General features: G+C 40.9%; 1 protein-coding gene across 5 annotated transcripts in view; it reads left to right on the top strand.

Moving 5' to 3' along the window:
* The window catches only part of KLHL32 (kelch like family member 32), a 229,253-nt gene that overhangs the window by 22,047 nt on the left and 184,767 nt on the right, over positions 1 to 22,439 (top strand). The window contains exons 1-4 of one of the 5 annotated variants that reach the window (XM_083177010.1): positions 3,368 to 3,456; positions 6,091 to 6,189; positions 7,493 to 7,603; positions 10,837 to 11,017. In XM_083177010.1, the coding sequence (XP_083033136.1) occupies positions 7,509 to 7,603; positions 10,837 to 11,017 (276 nt within the window). In that variant the 5' untranslated portion in view covers positions 3,368 to 3,456; positions 6,091 to 6,189; positions 7,493 to 7,508. Of the gene's footprint in view, positions 1 to 3,367; positions 3,457 to 6,090; positions 6,190 to 7,492; positions 7,604 to 10,836; positions 11,018 to 22,439 lie in introns of those variants that run through there. The other 4 variants (XM_083177009.1, XM_083177012.1, XM_083177011.1 and 1 more) reach the window with 4 other exon arrangements.

Here is a 22,439-nt window from a genome sequence, read left to right as displayed (position 1 = left end):
AACAATTGTAAAAACACATATTAGAATTTCATGTTATACAGCAATCATCCATCAAAAGAGGCTCCCACAAATTCTATGGCTATTGTTTCTATGGTGGTAATTCAGACCTGATCCCTGAACGCTCAGCATTTCATGGGCATTCCCATGAAAACGCTGGCGTTCCCATGGTAATTCCCTGATGATGCGGGTGCGGGCAGCTGACATCAGCGGATGTCAGCTGCCTGCCCGCTTCATGAACAGAAAGCCCACAGATCTGAGACACCACAGAGGTGTCTCAGATCTGCGAGCGCTGGAGAAATCATTTGATGGTCGCTGACCATCGAATGATTTCTCTCCAGCACCCAAGGCTAAACATCCATTCGCAGTCTTGCGAGTCCACCAGCCGTCCGCCTTCCCCCTTGCACGGCTGCGAAATTCGCAGCCTTGCAAGTGAACCAGAATAACCGCCATGGTGAGAAAAACCTCAGCAGTGAAGGGGTTACACAGATTCCTATGTTTCTAGCCTACAAATTGCTGAACTAAAATAAAACTCTCTGCAGGCAATACATACAATACAGCTGCTAACACTATTCACAATACTGTACAACAATTTACAAATGCTGTTTTATATCTTCTTATGAGATGATCAAATACTTGCTTTAGAAAACAGAGCTATCCTGGAAATCTGGTAGCTCACTCACTGCATGATGTCATATGTACAAAGGAACAATGGGCCTTATTCTAGTTCACTCTTTCTGACAAAATCCTTCTTAGATAGACAAAACCATGTGCACTGCATGGGGGCAAATGTAAAATGCGCAGAGAGAATAAGATTTGGATGGGGTATTACTTCACAGGGAGATCTATATTGCAGTGTAAAAATAAATCAGCCAGTATTTACCCTGCACAGAAACAAAATAACTCACCCAAATCGAATCTGTTTTCTAAAGCAAGTATTTGATCATCTCATAGGAAGATATAAAACAGCATTTGTAAATTGTTGTACAGTATTGTGAATAGTGTTAGCAGCTGTATTGTATGTATTAAATAAACAAGTATATATATATATATATATATATATATATATATATATATATATATATATATATATATAGAGAGAGAGAGCGCAAGAGACACTGAAAAATATCACTGTATAAAAATACTATTTTATTTAAGCTTCCTTAAACACAGATATTATATTTAATAAAAAAATACATTGTACATTAAACCCACAGATAAATTAATAAACATAAAAATATATAAAATGACTGTGTCCCTTTGCCAATTTCTGCCAATATTTATTTTCCAGAGAAAACTGATAATGTGGATTTCAATAGCCAGGTTAATTGTGTTATTTCAGATGATCATATCCACAGAGTTCAAATGTTTCCAATTGATACTGTTTAAATAGCTGGAGATGGAGCAAGTCCAGATATAACCAGATGTTTTGAGGGTCAATTGGACCGTAATTCTGGCATACACATAGATATCAGTAGTCAGTATTATGATTGAAATACGGAGGCACCTGTATTATTCTCACTTTTAGCCTTTGGTTTATACACTGTCAGTACAGGTAGTGTGGAGACAGGCAAACACGCACTTTCACAGTTACCTGCCTGTGATGCCCTTGTCCTTGCCTGCCTGTATCTCACTGTGCCAAAGGAACCCTCTTTAAAGTGACAGAGACTGCAAAGACTGCAAGACACACATATGCTACAAAGCGGAGCACGGCACAAGCCGCCAATCACCTGCTGGAAGCTGAGGTAGCTATACCCTCTAACTGCCGCGACATCCATTTCCCTGCAGCGTCCGTCATCTGGCGGTCGGCTCCCTGACACAGCGAGCAGGTCTCCATGCTGTGGTCAGGTTGAGGAACTATACGGCATATAAATCCAGGAAGGTAACTGTGAAAGTGCGTGTTTGCCTGTCTCCACACTACCTGTACTGACAGTGTATAAACCAAAGGCTAAAAGTGAGAATAATACAGGTGCCTCCGTATTTCAATCATAATACTGACTACTGATATCTATGTGTATGCCAGAATTACGGTCCAATTGACCCTCAAAACATCTGGTTATATCTGGACTTGCTCCATCTCCAGCTATTTAAACAGTATCAATTGGAAACATTTGAACTCTGTGGATATGATCATCTGAAATAACACAATTAACCTGGCTATTGAAATCCACATTATCAGTTTTCTCTGGAAAATAAATATTGGCAGAAATTGGCAAAGGGACACAGTCATTTTATATATTTTTATGTTTATTAATTTATCTGTGGGTTTAATGTACAATGTATTTTTTTATTAAATATAATATCTGTGTTTAAGGAAGCTTAAATAAAATAGTATTTTTATACAGTGATATTTTTCAGTGTCTCTTGCGCTCTCTCTCTCTCTCTCTCTCTATATATATATATATATATATATATATATATATATATATATATACTTGTTTATTTGGTTTAACTTTATTAAGGACTACAGAGAGCCTTAATTGAGAGCAGCAAGTCACACTTCTTGACAAACTACACCAGTTGATTGCTAAAATCAAACTAGCTGTGCGCCCGATTATTTGGCCTCTTTTTCTACCCCCCTCAAGTTTGTTCCTGGGACCGTGTGTCTAAACTTATCACACGTGCCCCAGAGACTTCTGGGGAGGGTGATTAGAGGACCAGAGTTTTGTTGTGATTGTATTGTATGTATTGCCTGCAGAGAGTTTTATTTTAGTTCAGCAATTTGTAGGCTAGAAACATAGGAATCTTCACTGCTGAGGTTTTTCTCACCATGGCGGTTATTCTGGTTCACTTGCAAGGCTGCGAATTTCAAAAGTGATGGGTAACAACCCAAAATAACCTCTGCAAGCTTTGGTTCAGGCTATAGACATCAGGCAGAGTAATACAACATACATTTGTGTCCGGTCTCCTTGCTAAAGTTTGGTTGTCCAGCAGTATACAAATTTAGTATCTGTCCGTAATAATAGCATTCCTATAAACTAGACCTCCGTATCGATGTGTCGCTCAGCACACTAAGCCGGGAGGGCGTTTGTTAGATCATTGTTGTCAATTTTAATTGCCTGCTCATCCATGCGTTCTAACTTTTGAAGTGATTTGGGGTAATTCAAGCTGTCACAATTCTCACATATTGCTATATGTTGTATTCTTGGAAAGCAATAGAAATCCCCAACAGTACTGATGTGAACAGTAGCTATTTATGTATGGTTGCACATTGTTTTATGTTTAATAAATACATTCCATTCTTTCATACAGTACTACTGTATTTGATTTTTGTGAGATACAGAAGAGCAAATGTGTCCACCTGTTATTTCCCTTGATTTGTACTGAATGATATATTGTTTCCTAATAATTCCTTATATTTTGTTCATAGCTGGAATGCTTGTTTGTTCCGTCTCTAAATCGTAAGCGTGAAGACTCAGAAGAGCCGACTTGGACAATGCCTTCCGAGATATGCCTCAGGTAAATGTGGCATGCACTTCTCTCCATGCTCTCAGAGCTTGTCATCCTCATTTAGATTATACTTAATTGAAAACTCTTTCAAGTTATTCAGGCAGATGTGAATTGAAGCTTTGCCTGTCTTGCATGGTTAAACACTGGGAAACAGACTTTTGAAAGTCTGCAGTTTCTGAAAGCAGAAAATAATCATTAGTGGACAGTATAGCAAACCGGCCACTCCTTCCATAGTGCTAACAGCAATTGTGCAAACCAGGAATCACTGCATAACAAGCGTGAAATACAGTGGAACTAATGGAAATACTATTGGGAAAATGCTGTAAGCCGTAGAAGCTGTGATGGTGGTTGCAGCCACTACGGCTAACTTATGTTATACACAGGAGGCTTCTTATGTAAGTTGACTCCTCCTGTTGGCTTCTGGGATCCACAGCTGCATTTGAAGGTATTGGATTACTTGCAAGGAACATCAACCATCTGGGTAATCCTTGCTTACTGAGATTTCCATCTCAATCTGTAGCTGAGGCAAGTAGACACTGACCTTGGACCTCCCAGAAAGTGCTACATGATGCCACCCCATTCCCACCTCCAAATGCCTGCAGTCCCCTTCCCACCACCAAATGACTGCAGTCTGTTAGTCAGGTGCACACATGCACAGCCCTCCTGCGGAGTTGTATATTAACCATTGCCCATAGGGCCTGATTTTGGTTGACTTCATAAACTGCGTAGATTGCAGCTTACTGATTGCCAGAAAATTTAGACCCCCCCCGCCACCGTTTCCTCTCACAACCATGCAAGGGGATGTGTGCTGAAGATATGCCGCCGGTTAATGATTTCTCCAGCCTTTGCAAATATGTCAGACTTAACTGACTTATATTTGTGTCCGCCGGGACGAAGACCAGGCGGGCGGCTGACATGTGATGTTAACCGCCCACCCCCGACAGGCATGCTTACCCATTGGAATGCCAAGCATTTTAATGGGGTCACCTATAAAATGCTGGGAGTTCTCATGTCCCAGCGCTGCCACCACCCCTGTCCCACCCTCCCCTTTGTGAACTGCCCGGCGAGTGAGGAACTCGCCGCGGCTGTTCGCAGTTGGGGGTTCCACATACGCAGAAATCCGCATGTACAATCGCAAACTCTGACAATTACTTAGGTGAGTCAATATACAAAGGGTACCTGTGTTAAAATGTTCTTGTACCCATTGCTGAAAGGTTGAGAGGAAGTGAAGAGGAAAAGAAACCTTGTGAATGAGAATATAGGGCCTGTTTTGAAGGTCAGTACATGTCCCACTGTTGTATTACCACTGTGAGTGAGGGAGCCGGGAGGTCTTCAGGCAATCCACCTACGGCATAAAGAAACCCTTATGTGTACATAGGGCCTTGAGTAGAGGTCAGTATTCATTAAGGTGCTTGGGCACCCAGGAAAAACTTGATATCTTGCAAGATCTTTTTTTGGGGTATATTTAGCTGTGCTCAACCTGACTATCCATTTATCAGTTAGGTCTTTTCATGTCCCTAACTCTTAGGACAGTTGGCAAGGAGATACCCTGAGTCCCCCCTCTGTACATTGCTCCTGAACCTCCTATCACACTCAAGTGAAGACCCTGCTTTTCCAACTTGCTTAGGTCCTTTAGGAGATTCAAAATGAGCAAACAAATGGGAAACTAGTCTGTAACTGGAGCAATGGAATTGTTTTTGAGCTGTATCCTTATAGTATAGGCTCCTTTTGATGCAGAGTGATATCATATCACCCAAGAAAGGCATCTGCTCATTGGATGCCATGCCATCTTTAATTCATGGTAATAAACCCTGTCAGAAAGTAGCATCAAGGACCATTCTAGTGGAACTCAGAAGCTAGGGTTATAAAGAGATATAGGCTCACAGCTTATTGGCCCATAGATTAAGTCCCTTATTTCACACACAGTAAAATGAAAGAGGCTGCAGATATCACCTGTCTGCACACATCAAAGAATTTCCTAAAGACATCACACTACTCTGTACCAGGGATTTGTTACTTTCCTAACCAATCAACAAAAGAGATTATATAAGCCACCTTTGTCTTCTGTTGAGAATGTAGCAGCCTGTAGTTCAAATTGTATAGCACATTGGTTAAGGAAGCCCCAACTACTTTTAGAGTCCTTGTCAGATTTTGGGTATACAGAAATATGTAGCTGAGATAAACTCCTCTGGCTTGACCTTGCACTACAGAAGAAGGATATGGCTACGCCTTGATAGGCTGAATAGTACTGACCCACTGTGCAAGGGTTTGCCAGTTCATTTAAAGAGCATGAATAGCATTGCATAATCTGACCCTGGTCATTTTCTTGTCTTTCCACTGTTTAGTAAATGTTCTAGTACAGGAATAGCAAACTCCAGTTCTCGAGAGCTACCAACAGTTAATGTTTTCCAGATCTCCTCACAGAATCACAAGAGACGTAATTGGCTCCACCTGTGGATCATTTATAACTTGTCAGTCAGTAATGAGTACACTTGTGCCCCAGCTAAGTGATGTAGAAAACATGAGGTGTTGGTAGCTCTCGAGGACTGGAGTTGGCTACCACTGTTCTAGTAGCACCTTCAGAGAAGGAACATGTTTTTCTTTTTACCATGGATGCCACTGGTAATCCTTCTTTTTCACCAGGAGTCTTCGCAAAGAGGTCTGGACCTCAATGCACCTGAAAACCAAGTTGCAACCCTCTGACTGGGTTCCTAGAGTATGGGCTGGTTGATTCATAAGATGGTAAGATTAGTTAAACTGGGTGTGGTATATTAGGTTGCCAATGTCTAGGTCGACATGCAGAAGGTCTACACTGGATAAAAGTTGACACAATTCGACACCTGAGCACGTGGACCCCCAGTTAGTGTACCTAGTCCCTCACATTGCTCGCATTGCTCACTTTGGGCCCTATTCTGGTTCATTCGCTCGGATGCGTGCAGGCACCTTTACGAATGAGCCAAACCCTGCCTTGCGAATGGTTAGCCCGCACCACCCATTTGCACGCCACATTTGTTTGCAAGGCTTGCGAACGGATGTTTTACATGAACATCCATTCGCATGCCAGCCGACCATCGAATGATGGCGAAGGCACCCACATATGTAAGGGTGGCCCAGACCACTCATACATATGAGCGAAGAAATGCAGGGAATTGGGCAGGCAGCTGATATCCGGCTATGTCAGCTGTCCGTCCCCTGCACGTCACGACCACATTAGCATATGTACGCCCAGCGTTTTAATGGGAATGCGCATGAAATGCAGGGCGTACACATATGCTAATGCCCCAGCCCAGCACCCCACGCCCCTTTCCACCCCCCGCTCACAAGGCTGGGAGCGTGCACTCAGTGACCAGTCTTTTCGCCGAGTTCGCACGCACCCAGCATATACACATGCGCAGAAATGCTGCTGCGCATGCACATACGCTAAACATCGGTCCCTGTGCAAATTTGCGTACGAGCAAATGAACCAGAATAAGGTCCTATGTTTCGAGCCAGGTACTTTGCACCTCTACTGCAGAGCTCAACAAACTTTCTGTACCCAGTCAGAATCCACATGATGGCAAAATATGGAAAAGCAATAAAAAAAAAAAAAAATGAGGTTTGCAGTGCAGTGTCTAAAAAATATTGTTATCTTTTTGGAAAATATGGTACTTTCTCTGCAATCATGGCTGTGCATATATTTCTGAAAAAGTATCCCTGCTCTAGTATTGCACTAGCTGTGGAGGTTTACTAGTTAGCGCCACTCTTCCACTGACTATGGTAAACCACCTTCAGGCATTGCACTCCACCCATACTCTTTCATACCTTTTAAGTGGGAACTGGAGGTGTGTTCTCTTCTTCTCAGTGACACGGTAGCACAGTGACACATTCCCAGTCCGTGACGGACATGTAGGAGCAGCAGCTGGCAGCTTCACCAGTAAGAAACCGGATAGATCTTTTTCATCCATCACCGTAACCGGCATTACTATGGTACCACTGGGGCATTTGAGTGACATTTTATTCTTTGAGTTTTGTTTCTCCTAACCATTGGCACTCTTGCCACCTACAGTATCTAGGATCGTGATATGGTAATGATAGTGCCGGACCTGCCTTACCCACCCAGGAGGAATAGTATCAGTGAAGCTGGGGGAGAGTGTGTCAGCATTTTGGGAAATCGGAGGTACTGTTCTTTTACGTTATAGAGATATTGCTAGATGTATGATTTCGCAAAGGACATTATTATCTGGAGGAAAATAGCATAGAATATAATTTACATTAGATGTGGAACCAGCATGTGCACTTTATAAAGGAAAACAACATAAAGTAGAAATGAGTGCTTCCCTCTTCTCTTTTGATTAGTGCTATCTCTAAGCTGCCAAATGCTTCCCATTGGAAATAATTTTTCTTTAATATGAAAATGTTTTTCTTTTATGATTAATATATTCATTTTCTGTATAACAAATACTGTATTTTTTTTTCTTAAGCAATATTTTACAAAATAACACAATTATGGCTCTCTCCGTGGAGCCAAAATGGTTTTGGATTATATATAATAAATATATATATATATATATATATATATATATATATATATATATATATATATATATATAAAAAATATATATATTTTCCGATATTTGTACAATGTACGCATAACTTTTCCATGTAGGGTTGCATTTACATGAATTAGGCACACACGGTTTGTCACCCTAAGCCACCCATACCATTCTCTGTTCACACCTATTTTACATATAGTGGGCCTGATTCAGACCTGTAGAGCAGGTAAATGCCCCCTGCCGCCCGCCGCCCCGCCACACGAATCCCAACATTAGCATGCGAGGAGATGTGTACTCTTACACATCCCCTCGCATGCGGTCACACGGGAGAAAAGTCAACTGAACATAGCCTTTATGACCCTCTTAGGCTCTTACATGGCAGCCTACATGGCAGTACCATGGACAACTCATTCCTTCCATCAATATGTTCTTAGCACAGTCACAGATAAATAATAAGAAATAAATATCATACAGTATATAAGCTTTTCTCTGTTACCTTCTGCCACACGTAAGCACCCACCTGATTTGCTTAAAGCTAAATCCATCCAATGATAAATGGGGCCAACCAGCGGATTCACTGGTATTTTTGTTGTCAGACGAGACTATACTGTACCACCATTCTTAGTTGCTTAATGTAAATGGAATTCATAGCTCAATTGGACAAGGTTGTTCTGAAGGTTGTTTCTTTAACTTAATGCATAATTAGCACATTAAGCCAGCTTGCATATATTGCTATATTTAGAGACACAAGTTGAGAATGTATTGTGCACCGGTTCATTAACACTTAACAACACTGTAGGTGACATAAGTAAAATGTCCTTGATGTACAAAACGATTATGAATGCAGTGTTCAAGTTTTTAAACTGTTAGATGAGAATAATTTGCCTGATTCAGAGATGGATGTTTTATGGAATTGAGCGATTATCGGCAGATGCTACATTTGCTACATATGCTACAGCTACATTTGCAGTGTGCATGCGTCAAGGTTCCGCTGTGAACCTCCCCACACTATGAGGATTTCATTGCAAAGTGATTGACAGTAAATGGCAGTTTGGGGGGTGTTAAAGGAGAGTGGCAGCTTGGAGTTTTTACATACTGTGTAACTACTGCCATAGCCAGCCTACAGTACATATCCAGAGGTGTACCTTTAAGCATGATGTTCCTTGTTATTGCGAACAGTCTGCAAATGTGTATGCACTTGTGGATGAGTTGTTGTAGCTCCAGTAGACATCTCTTTTTATTGGTGGGTGGCAGCTTAATTTGCTGAAATCTGCAGTTGCATTGTATTGAAAGTCTCTTTTACAATTGCATTAGTGTACTTCTTTGAATCCACCCACTGATCAAACTTTTATGCAACAGATGTTGTTTTTTTGTGTTTTGCACCTTCCTAGTATCAGTACAGTTATTTTATTCCTTGAACTAAAAGTACAAGTACACCAACTATAATCCGGCATCCTTTGTTCCAGCACTGTGCCGGATTATGCATTTTGCCAGATTATCGGTTGTATAACTATAGCATCCCACAGCCTGACTCCTTCCCACTGCCTACCTGAGCCCTCATGCAGTCTAACTCCCCCCCCAGCAGCACCTAAACCTCACGCAGCCAGACTACACCCTGCAGCCTACCTCTACCCTGAGGACTAACCAAGTCTTCCTGCAGCCCATCTGAGCCCTCCTGCAGCCTTACTGAGCCCTCCCATAGCCTAACATTCCCGGCAGCCTAACTGAGCCCTCCTGCAGCCCAACTGAGCACTCCTGCAGCCAAGTGGAGCCCTCCTGCAGCCCAGCAGTCTAACATTCCCGGCAGCCTAATTGAGCCACAGCACCTAATATATAGATTAAAATATTTGCCGGACCATGAGGTGTCGGATAATTGGGGATAATTATATTTATATGCCTTTAGCTAATGCAGCATCATAAAACAGGGGACCTGATTTAGAGGTGATTATCGGGAATCAGCGTCTGTACAGGGTTCCTGCGGTCCTAGAATGGGGGGAATGTTATCTATGTTTTTATAGGAGTGGAGAGCTAAGGGTCTGAATGTCACCATGCAAACTCCCTGGCTTTGCTGCCCAGTATCTGTTGACCAGCTGTTTAAGCTGTGGCTTATTCAGCTGGCTGACTGTAATGAACATAATAACCGATGGTTGCAATGTTGGATCCCAGCTGCTGGGATCACAGTTTCATTTATTTTATTTTTTTATTTACAGTTTCTTATATAGCACAGCAGATTCCGTTGCGCTTTACAATTGTAAAAAAGAGATAAACAAACTGGGTCTTCTACTGTATTGCATCCTGCATGCCCCTCCTAGAGATAGGATGGAAATTCAATGCTACTTGCATGCAACATTGAACTTCTGTCCATCTCTGAATCAGGCCCAGTGTAACATTCTACAGGGGATATTCAATCCTGGGTCACGACTCTCGGGATGTACCGGCAGTCGTGACACCTGTTCTCAGCCCACTCAACAGCAAATCGGCAGGTGGGATTCAATGTCTCGTCTGCTGAGTGCCGAAAAGGGGGCGTGGCCACCAGAAATGGCCGTGGGTCGTCGAGATCCGGCCGTGAGCCAATCCTCAGCCGTTTTAGGCAAAACGGGCCCAACTGCTTTTTAAGTCGTGCTCGTTCTGCTGAGATGCCTCTTCAGTGCTGTTGGGAAATACAGCATTGAATAGGCACCCGCCGCTATTTTCCCTGTTGGAAATAACAGTGGGGGATCGAATACCCCTTATATGTCATGTTTTGACGATACAGTATGTTTTTGTTTTCTTCTTTTTTTTTACCAGTTCTGAACAATGTCTATGTCTAATAGCAATCAATTTCTCTAAATGTTTGTTGTACTCACACTTTTTACAGTGTTCAAGAAATGCTGACAGGCCAGAGGCACTGCCAGTCTATGTCACACAAAGATGCTGTCTTGTCCGCATTAAACCAACAGAGAAATGATGGTATACTCTGTGATGTAACGCTGGTGGCTGAAGAACAGAAGTTCCATGCCCACAAGGCGGTACTGGCAGCGTGCAGTGATTACTTTCGGGTAAGAATTAATTAATACTATGGGGCTGATATACTAAGTCTTAGCGACTGATAAAGTGGAAAGAGATAAAGTACCAACCAATTGGCTCATAACTGTCATTTTTTAACAAATCCTGTAACGTGACTATTAGGTGCTGATTGGCTGCTGCCCTATTATATGCTACTCACACAGGAGCTGCTGAGTTTCTGGAATTCCCGCTGCAGGAAGCCAGGGCCTTGTCATGCTAAGTAGGTGTGTGTGTGTAGGTGTGTGCTGCCAGCACATATAAATATTACCTTTACAGTCCACTAGAACTGAGTGCCGGTCTACAAACTACATATTTATACTGTGTGTGTGTGTGTGTGTGTATATATATATATATATATATATATATATATATATATATATATATATATATATATATATATATATATATATATATATATATATATATATATATATGTATGTCTAGTGTCCGTGAGTCTTTGAAACACTGCCATCTGTTGGCAGTGAGTGAAACTACATGTCTTTCTCTCACACATGCACACAGAGCCAATCACAAGGTAGCAGACTAGCTTTCGAAGCATTTGCTTTGAGCAGGTTTACAATTATGTGTGTGTGTGTGTATATATATATATATATATATATATATATATATTTATAACACAATACTCCAAGACGCGCTTAACAACGTCAAAAAATGAATAAAGGACTTTTTCCAAATGCTGAGGCCGCTATACCACAATGTCACCCGAGGGCCGGGTAACTTGCGAACAACATACACTTCGCAAATGTGGTTCAGCGCCTTTTACTCATTAAATAGTCCATACGATTTTTCTCCAACTCCTTAATGAATCAAGAGAGTCACTTCCCAAGTAGAATTTGTATTAAAATCTTCAAAGTATAGATGACCTTCTGGCCATACAACAAAATCCCAAAGCGTTTCGTCCTAAGACTTCATCAGGGGATTGAATACAGTCTACAATAAACAATATTTTTAAAACCTAAAAATGACGTATGGAAATAAATTCTAGTCTTATAAAAAAAATTTAGGAAGAGGAATTATATGCACAAACAGTTTGGTTACATAGATTTAACCATGGTTAAATCTATGTAACCAAACTGTTTGTGCATATAATTGACTATATCATTGTTGCATTAACATCGGAGTATTCTTAAAAATGAGAATGTTACTATAATGGATATATAAATTGTCTTTACTTAATTGATTATATTAAAGTATCTCACTACAAATTCACCTTCACATTTATAGGTTAGCCCTAATAAGACTAATAAGAGAAGGATAGGAGGCATATCACAATCTGTTTGGTATGTACGATCCATTGGTGGGTCTTTATCAACTCAATAAGTCTTTCTGAACTCAATAAGTTACACATAATATGGAGAATAATGTCTATTTGTTTTTGTATAGGTGTAAACGACCGTTCATGGACATCATACTTTCTAATTGTTTCAATAAGAAACCTAATTTTCGGGTATGTCTACCATCCCTTCAGTTAATCAATATTCCATTCTCACAAGAAATAGGCACATCCCAATAGGGGTAAAAACTCACTTTCTTCACTTTCAGTATATCACCACTACCACTTTTTTCTTTCATTTTTTTCTGTTCTCTCTTCCTTAATTTTTTAATAAGACTAGAATTTATTTCCATACGTCATATTTATGTTTTTAAAATATTGTTTATTGTAGACGCTTTGGGATTTTGTTGTACGGCCAGAAGGTCATCTATACTTTGAAGATTTTAAAATAAAAATTCTACTTGGGAAGTGACTCTCTTGATTCATTAAGGAGTTGGAGAAAAATCATATGGACTATTTAATGAGTAAAAGGCGCTGAACCACATTTGGGAAGTGTGTGTGTATATATATATATATATATATATATATATATATATATATATATATATATATATATATATATATATATAGAGGAGAGAGGTCCGGCACTCCCAGTAACGTTTATCTGTAAGCGATTGGTGCCTTCACTGCAGGGGTCTGCTTGCATAGACAGAGGAAGGTGCGGCACTCACAATCTTTCACTCAAGTGACTGGACACGACCACCGATATGTCATCAACGTTTCAAAACTTTAATGTTTTGTCATCAGGATCAATTGTTCCTGATGACAAAACATTAAAGTTTTGAAACGTTGATGACATATCGGTGGTCGTGTCCAGTCACTTGAGTGAAAGATTGTGAGTGCCGCACCTTCCTCTGTCTATATATATATATATATATATATATATATATATATATATATATATATATATATATATATATATATATAGAAAGTCACAGTATCTGGATATATATATATATATATATATATATATATATATATAGAAAGTCACAGTATCTGGAACTCCCAGTAAAGATCAGCTTAGATCAAGTGCTCAGGTGCCTTCATTGAACCAGTGTCCATGTAGTAGAAGAAGAATATGCAGCACTCAGGAGTCTTTTGTAATTAGGAAGAATTTTATTCCAACATGTTTCGGGAGCATATACTCCCGTCGTCAGGAGTATATATAGGGGTAGAGGTCAGCCCGGCACTCTCCTTAAAGATCTGCACCTGCCCCGGTGCCCTCTCGTGGTAATGGTATAACAACGATCCAATAAACAGGCAGAGGCACTCCTTGACAAAGGGGTTTGCTAACCCCGAAACATTGGGAACACTAAAGGTTTTTTTGAAAAGACCTCTTTGCTTCTCTATATACACCAGTACTGACATGTTTTAGCTCACCAGTCCTGCACAGCTCCAGGTAAGTCTGGAGGTAGAGGAGAACAGTGGCCACTAGCAGCTGGACAGGGGGGGGTGGGGGGTCTGTGCAGGGTGTGGATGGGACTATAACAGAACCCCACTCCTCCAATGACGCAAAGTAATGCACTGGGGTCCTAATAAAGTAGTGTCTCTCCACCTGCGATCCAGCACTTAGCATGCTTAAAGCCATTAACTATTTGGCTGTGGGCTGTTACGCAGCAGCTCTGATTTTGTGCAATTCACAACCAAAGCAGCCAGGTAGCAATCTCTATTAAAAGGGGGATTGGATAACAGTTTCTGGTGGTGCAATGCAGCCTCAGAAGAGAGTCCTCCTGGGTGTCACCTGCACCCTGGATAATGATCTAGAGCATAAAGGTGTCGGAGGGGACTCTTCAGGAGGCCCACAGTTACAGTGATCTTATGAAATCGATAAAAACCTATATACACAAAACCTTATTTATATATATATATATAGTGTCTGACACTGGCTCCTGGAGACCCTGTGATACTGGGCTTACATGCTATTGAGGTAACTACAAATAAAACTTCCATTAAACTATACAGCTCCACTCACAAATTGTATAGGAGATCTCTCCAGTCCATCTCGTTGTCTTAAAAGACCGCACCCATTCTGAGGCAGTTCAAGCCCATAGAGGCAGTTCAAGCCTTTTCACGGCGGACTACATTATACTTACCTGAGAGACTTTTCTCACCACTATTGGCAACCTTTATTAAAGTCTATTAAACCATACAGTCCCACCATCAAAAGGGTGTAGGAGATTTCTCCCCATTTGGATTGATACATTTGCCCCTGATGAAGTCCTAAGGGACGAAACGCGTTGGGCCGCGGATCTACAATTTATGTGGCATATTTCTGAAAAAAACCTGAACACATGAAGTCTTTTTACTGCTGGATGAACCACCAATAAATGTTTATCTGTTTTTACAAGTATTGTTTATTCATTGTATGTTGAGCCACAAAGTGGTATATGCAGCGCACCCCTATTCTCTTTTCTATCTCTTCTCTCACTGTACCTTCACTGACAGCAGGGTACTATAGAGGTGCTGCTCCTTTCAGCGCATTATTGGGGCCACTATCCTTTCCTTTATATATATATATATATATATATATATATATATATATACAATTTTTATATATAAATCCTGTGTGTGACGTGTCTCTTATTCAGATGGAGTGGTAATTCTTAATGTGATAACTCCCAGAATTGTTGATTCCAAATGGTGCGTATATAAAATGGTAAATAAGAAAAATGAGTGATTATGAAAATATAAAAATTTAGTGATTAATGTTCAACATATAGTGAAGTGGTGGGCGTACCCAACTCTCTGTAAAGTGTCGTGTTTTCAAACCTGTAAAGGTTTTTTTTTTTCCTCTGAGCGATTGGATTTCCTTAGAGCTGGTTCGTGAAGATAGGCTTGGAACTGATTCGTGAAAATGTGCTCCGATGGTATGAAAAATAGATAAAAAACAACTATGTGTAAGTTCTTTTTTTCCTTTCAAAAAGTGGACAAGTGTGTATAGGAGTGTTTTCACAATTCTAGCATACCTCACTCACCATTGTAGATGTAGTGAGACATATATAAAGGTATCTTTTAATGATGGCACACAAATGTTGATATTTAAAGGGCGTACCCCAAACTCACAGCAGGTGTACTTGATGACACAGTGGTTTATTTTCCCAACTCAAGTTATTATGTATATTCGAAGGCTTGATCTGCGTACCATACCTCACATGGATTTGGTGATAATGACTTCTATAATGGTATCTTTAAGGTTTTGTCTGTCTTCTCTCATTCCTCATCACAAGGTACAAGGATGAAGTAGCGAAAAAAACAAGAAGAATCTCCGAGATGTGGTATTGAAATGGTCTGGGTTTGTTATTTCAAGACTATTTATAAAGATGAAAAAAATCACCTGGGAGGCATTTATTATTAATGAGTCCCTTAGGGATCCAGAAAATTCCCTCTAGTGGGTGATTCGTCTCACTCACAATTTAATGTGGAGGTCCTCCATATATAGAGGTTTCTTAAAGGTCCCATAAAGTTTCCTAAATACTTGAAATTCCACGTAAAATTTCAAAAATGTATTGAATGTACGTTGAATAAAAATGTCAGCAAAAGTTCAACAATTCATAGTGCAATGTAAAGAACAAGAAAAAACCCCATTCGGATCAAGAAAAGCACGAGTAAAGGGGTTTGAGTTTTAAAAAATCAAGGTAAAAAATCCAAAACCTAAATGATGAAAAACAAATTTTTTTTTTTTTTTTTAAAGTACATACATCCAGTGTAGTAGACTGTTCACCCTCCTCAAGTAGTCATCAACGCGTTTCGGTCTCCAGAACCTCTCAAGATGTTCTTGAGGAGAGTGAGGAGCCCATATTTATACGGTGAACAATCAATGCATAATAACAGGAAGCGACATCATCACAGGAAATGATATCTTAGGAAGAAAACTATATATCCTTTTTCTACATTTATATTTACATACTTTCATATGATAATTAAATGTTGAACAACGTCCAATATAATCCTGTGAACAAACTTTTAAAGTTTTCTACTAATAGTGGTATATAACTTCCATTGCCATGGCACCGATTCACAAACTTCCGGTCCCGGCAGAATAGCTTAGAGGTACTAATTGAAAGTTTCCCAGAGGCATTTTTGTGAAAGATCTGCCCTTTAGGGACGGTCTTTCTGTTCAGAACCCCCACCAAATATTCATGAAGCCGTAGCGTCGGTGTTGATGCAAACGGAATTTAGCATTTTTGCGTTCCAAGCCGGAAAAATGCTGAACGCCGTGTGTATCAACACCAACACTACGGCTTCATGAATATTTGTCGGGGGTTCCGAACAGAGAGACCGTCCCTAAAGGGCAGCAGATCTTTCGCAAACATGCTTCGGGGAAACTTTCAATTAGTACCTCTAAGCTATTCTGCCGGGACCGGAAGTTTGTGAATCGGTGCCATGGCAACGAAAGTTATATACCACTATTAGTAGAACATTTTAAAAGTTTGTTCACAGGATTATATTTTATGTTGTTCAACATTTAATTATCATATGAAAGTATGTAAATATAAATGTAGAAAAAAGGATATATAGATTTCTTCCTAAGAAATCATTTACTGTGATGATGTCACTTCCTGTAATTATGCAAAGGTCCTGGAGACCGAAACGCGATAAAGACTACTTGAGGAGGGTGAACAGCCACTTGTCTACTACACTGGATGTATGTACTTTAAAAAAAAATATATATATTTTTCGTGATATATGTTTTGGATTTTTTTACCTTGATTTTTTTAAAAAGCAAACCCCTTTACTCGTGCATTTCTTGATCCGAATGGGGTTTTTTCTTATTCTTTACATTGCACTATGAATTGTTGAACTTTTGCTGACATTTTTATTCAATGTACATTCAATACATTTTTGAATTTTTAGGTGGGATTTCAAGTATTTTGGAAATTTTATGGGACCTTTAAGAAACCTCTATATATGGAGGACCGCCACATTAAATTGTGAGTGAGACGAATCACCCACTAGAGGAACTTTTCTGGATCCCTAAGGGACACATTAATAACAAATGCCTCCCGGGTGATTTTTTTCATCTTTAGAAATAGTCTTGAAATAACAAACCCAGACCATTTCAATACCACACCTTGGAGTTTCTTCTTGTTTTTTCGCTACTTCATCCTTCTACCTCATGGTGAGTCTTTGATGAGGAATGAGAGAAGACAGGCGAAACTTTAAAGATACCATTATAGAAGTCATTATCACCAAATCCATGTGAGTTATGGTACGCAGATCAAGCCTCCGAATATACATAATACCTTGAGTTGGGAAAAGAAACCACTTTATGTGTCATCACTTACACCTGCTGTGAGTTTGGGGTACGCCCTTTAAATAACAACCTTTGTGTGCCGTCACTAAAAGATACCGTTATATATGTTTCACTACACCTACAATGGTGAGTGAGGTATGCTAGAATTGTGAAAACACCCCTAAACACACTTGTCCCCTTTTTGAAAGGAAAAAAAGAACTTACACATTGTTGTTTTTAATCTATTTTTCATACCATCAGAGCACATTTTCAAGAATCAGTTCCAAGCCTAGCTTCACGAACCAGCTATAAGGAAATCCAATCGTTCGGAGGAAAAAGAAACCTTTCCTGGTTTGAAAACACAACACTTTACAGTGAGTTTGGTACCCCCACCATTCACTATATGTTGAACATTAATCACTAAATTTTTAGTTTTTTCCTAAACACTCATTTTTCTTATTTCTGTTTTATATACGCACAATTTGGAACCAAGAATTTTGGGAGTTACCACTCCATCTGAATAAGAGACATGTCTCACACACACAGGATTTATATATAAAAAATTGTGTGTGTGTGTATATATATATATATATTGTAAGCTTGCAGCAGGGCCCTCCTACCTCCATGTCTGTCTGTTGTTACTCAGTTTGTTTTATCACTGTTTACTATTGTAAAGCGCAACGGAATCTGTTGCGCTATATAAGAAACTGCAAATAAATAAATAAATAAATAAATATAAAAGGTTTTGTGTATATAGGTTTTTATCGATTTGATAAGATCACTGTAACTGTGGGCCTCCTGAAGAGTCTCCTCCAATCCCTTTATGCTCTAGAGCAATCTCTATTAGCCTAACAAGAAACTCCAAGGGCACCAGCAAACACCTGGCCGAAGGCCTCTAGAATTGTGGTGCCCTAGGGCAGCTGCCCAGTAAGCTCATGCGATAGGCTTGCTCCTACCTGCTGAAATGATTCACCTTCTCACTGTGTGCACGTTTTACAGGCGAGATGCGTCCTTGTAAGTTGTAAGGTGCACAAATGATCTTTGCTCATAACTGTGTCCCATTGCTTTTCAGCAACATAAATGTTGGGACAGTATGGGTCTGGAGAATGTGGCGTTGTATGGGCAGATCAGGGACACTAGAGAAAGAGGAAGAGAAAGGCTGAGGAAGAAGGACCCAGGGATGGTAGTGGTGAAGGTGGGGAATGTGCTGGGGAGGGACAGCTCAGTGCAACCCATTCCATTTACAGAAGTGTAAAGCTGGTATAATGCATTGGGGAATGGATTGAAATTGTGTATCGAGTGGTCCATTCAGCTGCACTGGTCAATCAACCTTGCGCTGGCCCAGCTCACAGGTGAACGCCCCTGACCCACCTCTCCAAGTGCAAATGGACATTATGATAAAATATACCGCATGTAAAATATATATTCCAGAAATTGCATTTTTATGTGAAACAGATGACCTTAAGAGGTCTCTTTACTAAATCTGGGAGAGAGATAAAGTGGAGATTGATAAAGTACCAACCAGCTACCAACTGCCATTTTTTTAAAACACAGCCTGCAGCACGGTAGTTAGAAACTAATTGGCTGGTACTTTACCTCTCTGCATCTCTTTCCAAGGCTAAGTAATAGACCCCTAATCGACCTTTGCTCCATAAGTGCTGATTTTCTTAAGCATTAAATATTTGCAGGATATTCATCAAAAACAGATGTTTTCTGGGGATACATGAAAATATTAAGGATTCTCCAGATATCTCCTATATCTGCTGTGGTCTTTCCATTTTAGGCTGCAAATAAAGCCTGCATAGTGCTGACGGGTTGTCCAAGTTATAGAAATAGAAGCATTCCAGAGGTTGGACTCAGGGGCAAATGCAGGATTTTCAGAAGGGGGTTTACAGAGGGGCGGAGCAAAGCACGGAGATGGACACTTAGGTGACCCAGTATATGCCGGGTCAGTTAAAGTATTATAGATAGACCAAATGTATAATAATAATATATATATAAAAAAAAATATATATATATATATATATATATATATATGTTTATCGGAGAGCGCTGGACTTAGTACCACCTAGTCAATTAAACAGCAGTCATTAAAATATTATTAATCACACTTAGGCCAGTATTCATTCGCCGTTTTTTTCAGTGAATCTGGCAATTCGCTGGGTTAACGGCGAATTTTCTGTCACAAAAAACAATTCGCCATATTCAATGGAGGCAATTCGCCACAAATGAACAGCGAATGTCTGCCGATTCGCCGTAAATGATTCTCCACAATTCGCCTGTGATTTTCAATGGGGTTTTTAGTGGAATTCGCCGACAGTGTATTCAATGTTTAAATGGAGAACTGCTTTCTCCATTGATTTTCGCCATGATTCTCCGTTTAGCATTCGGCAGCTTTTTTAGGTGAACTGTAATGTGATCTTTTAAATTAAAGCGTTTTTAATTTTTTTTTTTGTGTTAAAAAATCAGAATATTTTTCCTATGAAAGGGCATGCTATTTTTATTCATATACGTGCAGCACATGAATATATTTTTAATATATTTTTTTTTTTTTAAACAACATTTTTTTTTTTTACACATTCGCCAGCAGGGGGCCGGGAGCCGGAGCCGCTCATTAATATTCATATATTCACTGCACTGATCGGGACCAGTGAGTGCAGCGGCTCCGATCCCAGCACCCTGCCAGCACCCTGCGAGCCCTTCTTCACCCCCACAAAGTGACTGGACCCCCCCACAGGTGGGACACATGTGTGTTGCTGCGCTGATTGTGGTGGTGGGGGGGAGGGGATGCGGGGGACATGAGCTGACAGGCAAGAGGAGGGGACATGAGCTGACAGGCAGCGGAGGGGAAAGGGGTGAAGATACTGCTCATCAGTACACCCCGTCCGCTCTGTTCCCCGACCCCACAGACCTGCCTCAGCTGACGTAGAGACAGATCCAGCAGCAGTAGCAGACCTCCGTCTCAGGCAGCCCCAGCGCGGTGATAGCAGATGTCAGCGCTGGGACTGCTGGAGCCGGAGGTCTGCCACTGCTGCTTGAGCCGTCCCCATCCTCATGCTGTGCGGGGGCTCCTGGCAGTATCAGCGCGCTCCCCCGCCGGGACTCTGCTCAATCCCCTGCAGTGGCAGTGTAGCCGCAGCAGCAGGGGAGAGAGCCCTGCACTATTCGCCCCAGAGAGTGATTATCGCCGTCAGGGGCAGAGAGCCCCTGACGCGTTGAATAGGGAGGACGGGAGGCTGCTGGGCGAATCTCTCTGAAGGGAGAATTGTGGCGAAAGTGCAGCGAATCCTACACAGGATTCGCTGCCAGCCGCCAGCCCGGCCATTGAATACTGGCCTTAATATGACAAATCCTTGTCCCCTTCCAGAATGACACGAGAAATTCGTTCGGGATAAAAGTTCTTTATTGAAACCCGGGTTTCAATAAAGAACTTTTATCCCGAACGAATTTCTTGTGTCATTCTGGAAGGGGACAAGGATTTGTCATATTAAGTGTGATTAATAATATTTTAATGACTGCTGTTTAATTGACTAGGTGGTGCTAAGTCCAGCGCTCTCCGATAAACCCATCTTTTTGTGTATTTTTGCTGTCAGACTCTCACTAACAGGAGTGCCTTATCGGAGTAGCAGCTCACTAAAATCATTTAGCTCAAAACCAAGGCCATATTGTATTTTTTATATATATATATATATATATATATATACATACAGGGGCGTCAACAGCAGTGTAGACTCCTATTGGGGCCCCTACCAATCCTCCAGTGGTAGGGGTGGGGGAAGCTTTGCTGTCCCGCGGGTGGTAGGGGGTATTATATCAACCGCTCAGCATGTAGGGCCTGGATCCGTAATTTCCACTAATTACTCCTTTACTGCACAGTAGTGGGAGATGGGGTGGGAGAAGGGGGCATTGGGCTGAATGAAGGGGTCCTGATACATAACTTCCAGTGTGGTAGAGGATGTTTAATACGCAGAGGAGGGGTGTATAGTGCAGTGGGCTTATTATTAATTTTCTGGTGGGAGGACAGCTTGCTTGACTGTAGATATCTCCAGTTCCCGGAAATAGATTTCTTAGATTTTAATGGAATTAAAAACTAGAGAATCCCACCTACCAAATGGTATTGGGGACTAAGGGATCAGATATATAAAACTACATACCAGGTGTGTGGAGCTGGAGCAGTAACCAGCTGCTGGAAGGCTGATATCTCTGGTTCTGGGCACAGTAGAGACAAGCTGGTAGTGTCCATCAAAGGGGGAGAGTCCCAGCTTTTGAAATATACTCTAAGGGCCAGATGTACTAAGCTTCAAAAGTGATAAAATGGAGAGTGATAAACAACCAGCCAATCAGCTCCTGCCTGACATTTTTCAAACACAGTCTGTGACCAGGCAGGTAGGAGCTGATTGGCTGGCTGTTTATCACTCTCCATTTTATCACTTTTGGAGCTTAGTACATCTGGCCCTTAGTCAGACAGAATCTGAAATATCTGACTGGGAACAGCAATTAACAGGCTTGGATGGGGACCACTGTTTTGAAGTCAGATATCTCCAGTTTCCACTGGACGATTTTTAAAATTCTTGTACCCATGAAAAGAGGGGACCCTCAGCTTTCAGTCTAGGGGGTTTCTGGGTACTTAGAAACCCCCCTGTGTGCGCCACTGGGACTGAACCACCCTCTTCAGATGGCATTGCCCCATATTATTTCACCAAATTTCACAGTTTGATCCTAGGAATCCCTCTATGTTTGATGCATACACAATGCGCTGAATTCCTGAACCAGGAAGCCGTGCCATAGCTTTACGCTTTAATTGGAGCTTGTCTCCTGGAGACTCAGT

The sequence above is a fragment of the Crinia signifera genome, chromosome 3, assembly GCF_055691185.1.
Source record: "Crinia signifera chromosome 3, ASM5569118v1, whole genome shotgun sequence".
NCBI lineage: Eukaryota > Metazoa > Chordata > Amphibia > Anura > Myobatrachidae > Crinia > Crinia signifera.
The sequence above is the reverse complement of the archived record's forward strand: the minus strand, read 5'-3'. Positions and strand labels throughout refer to the sequence as shown.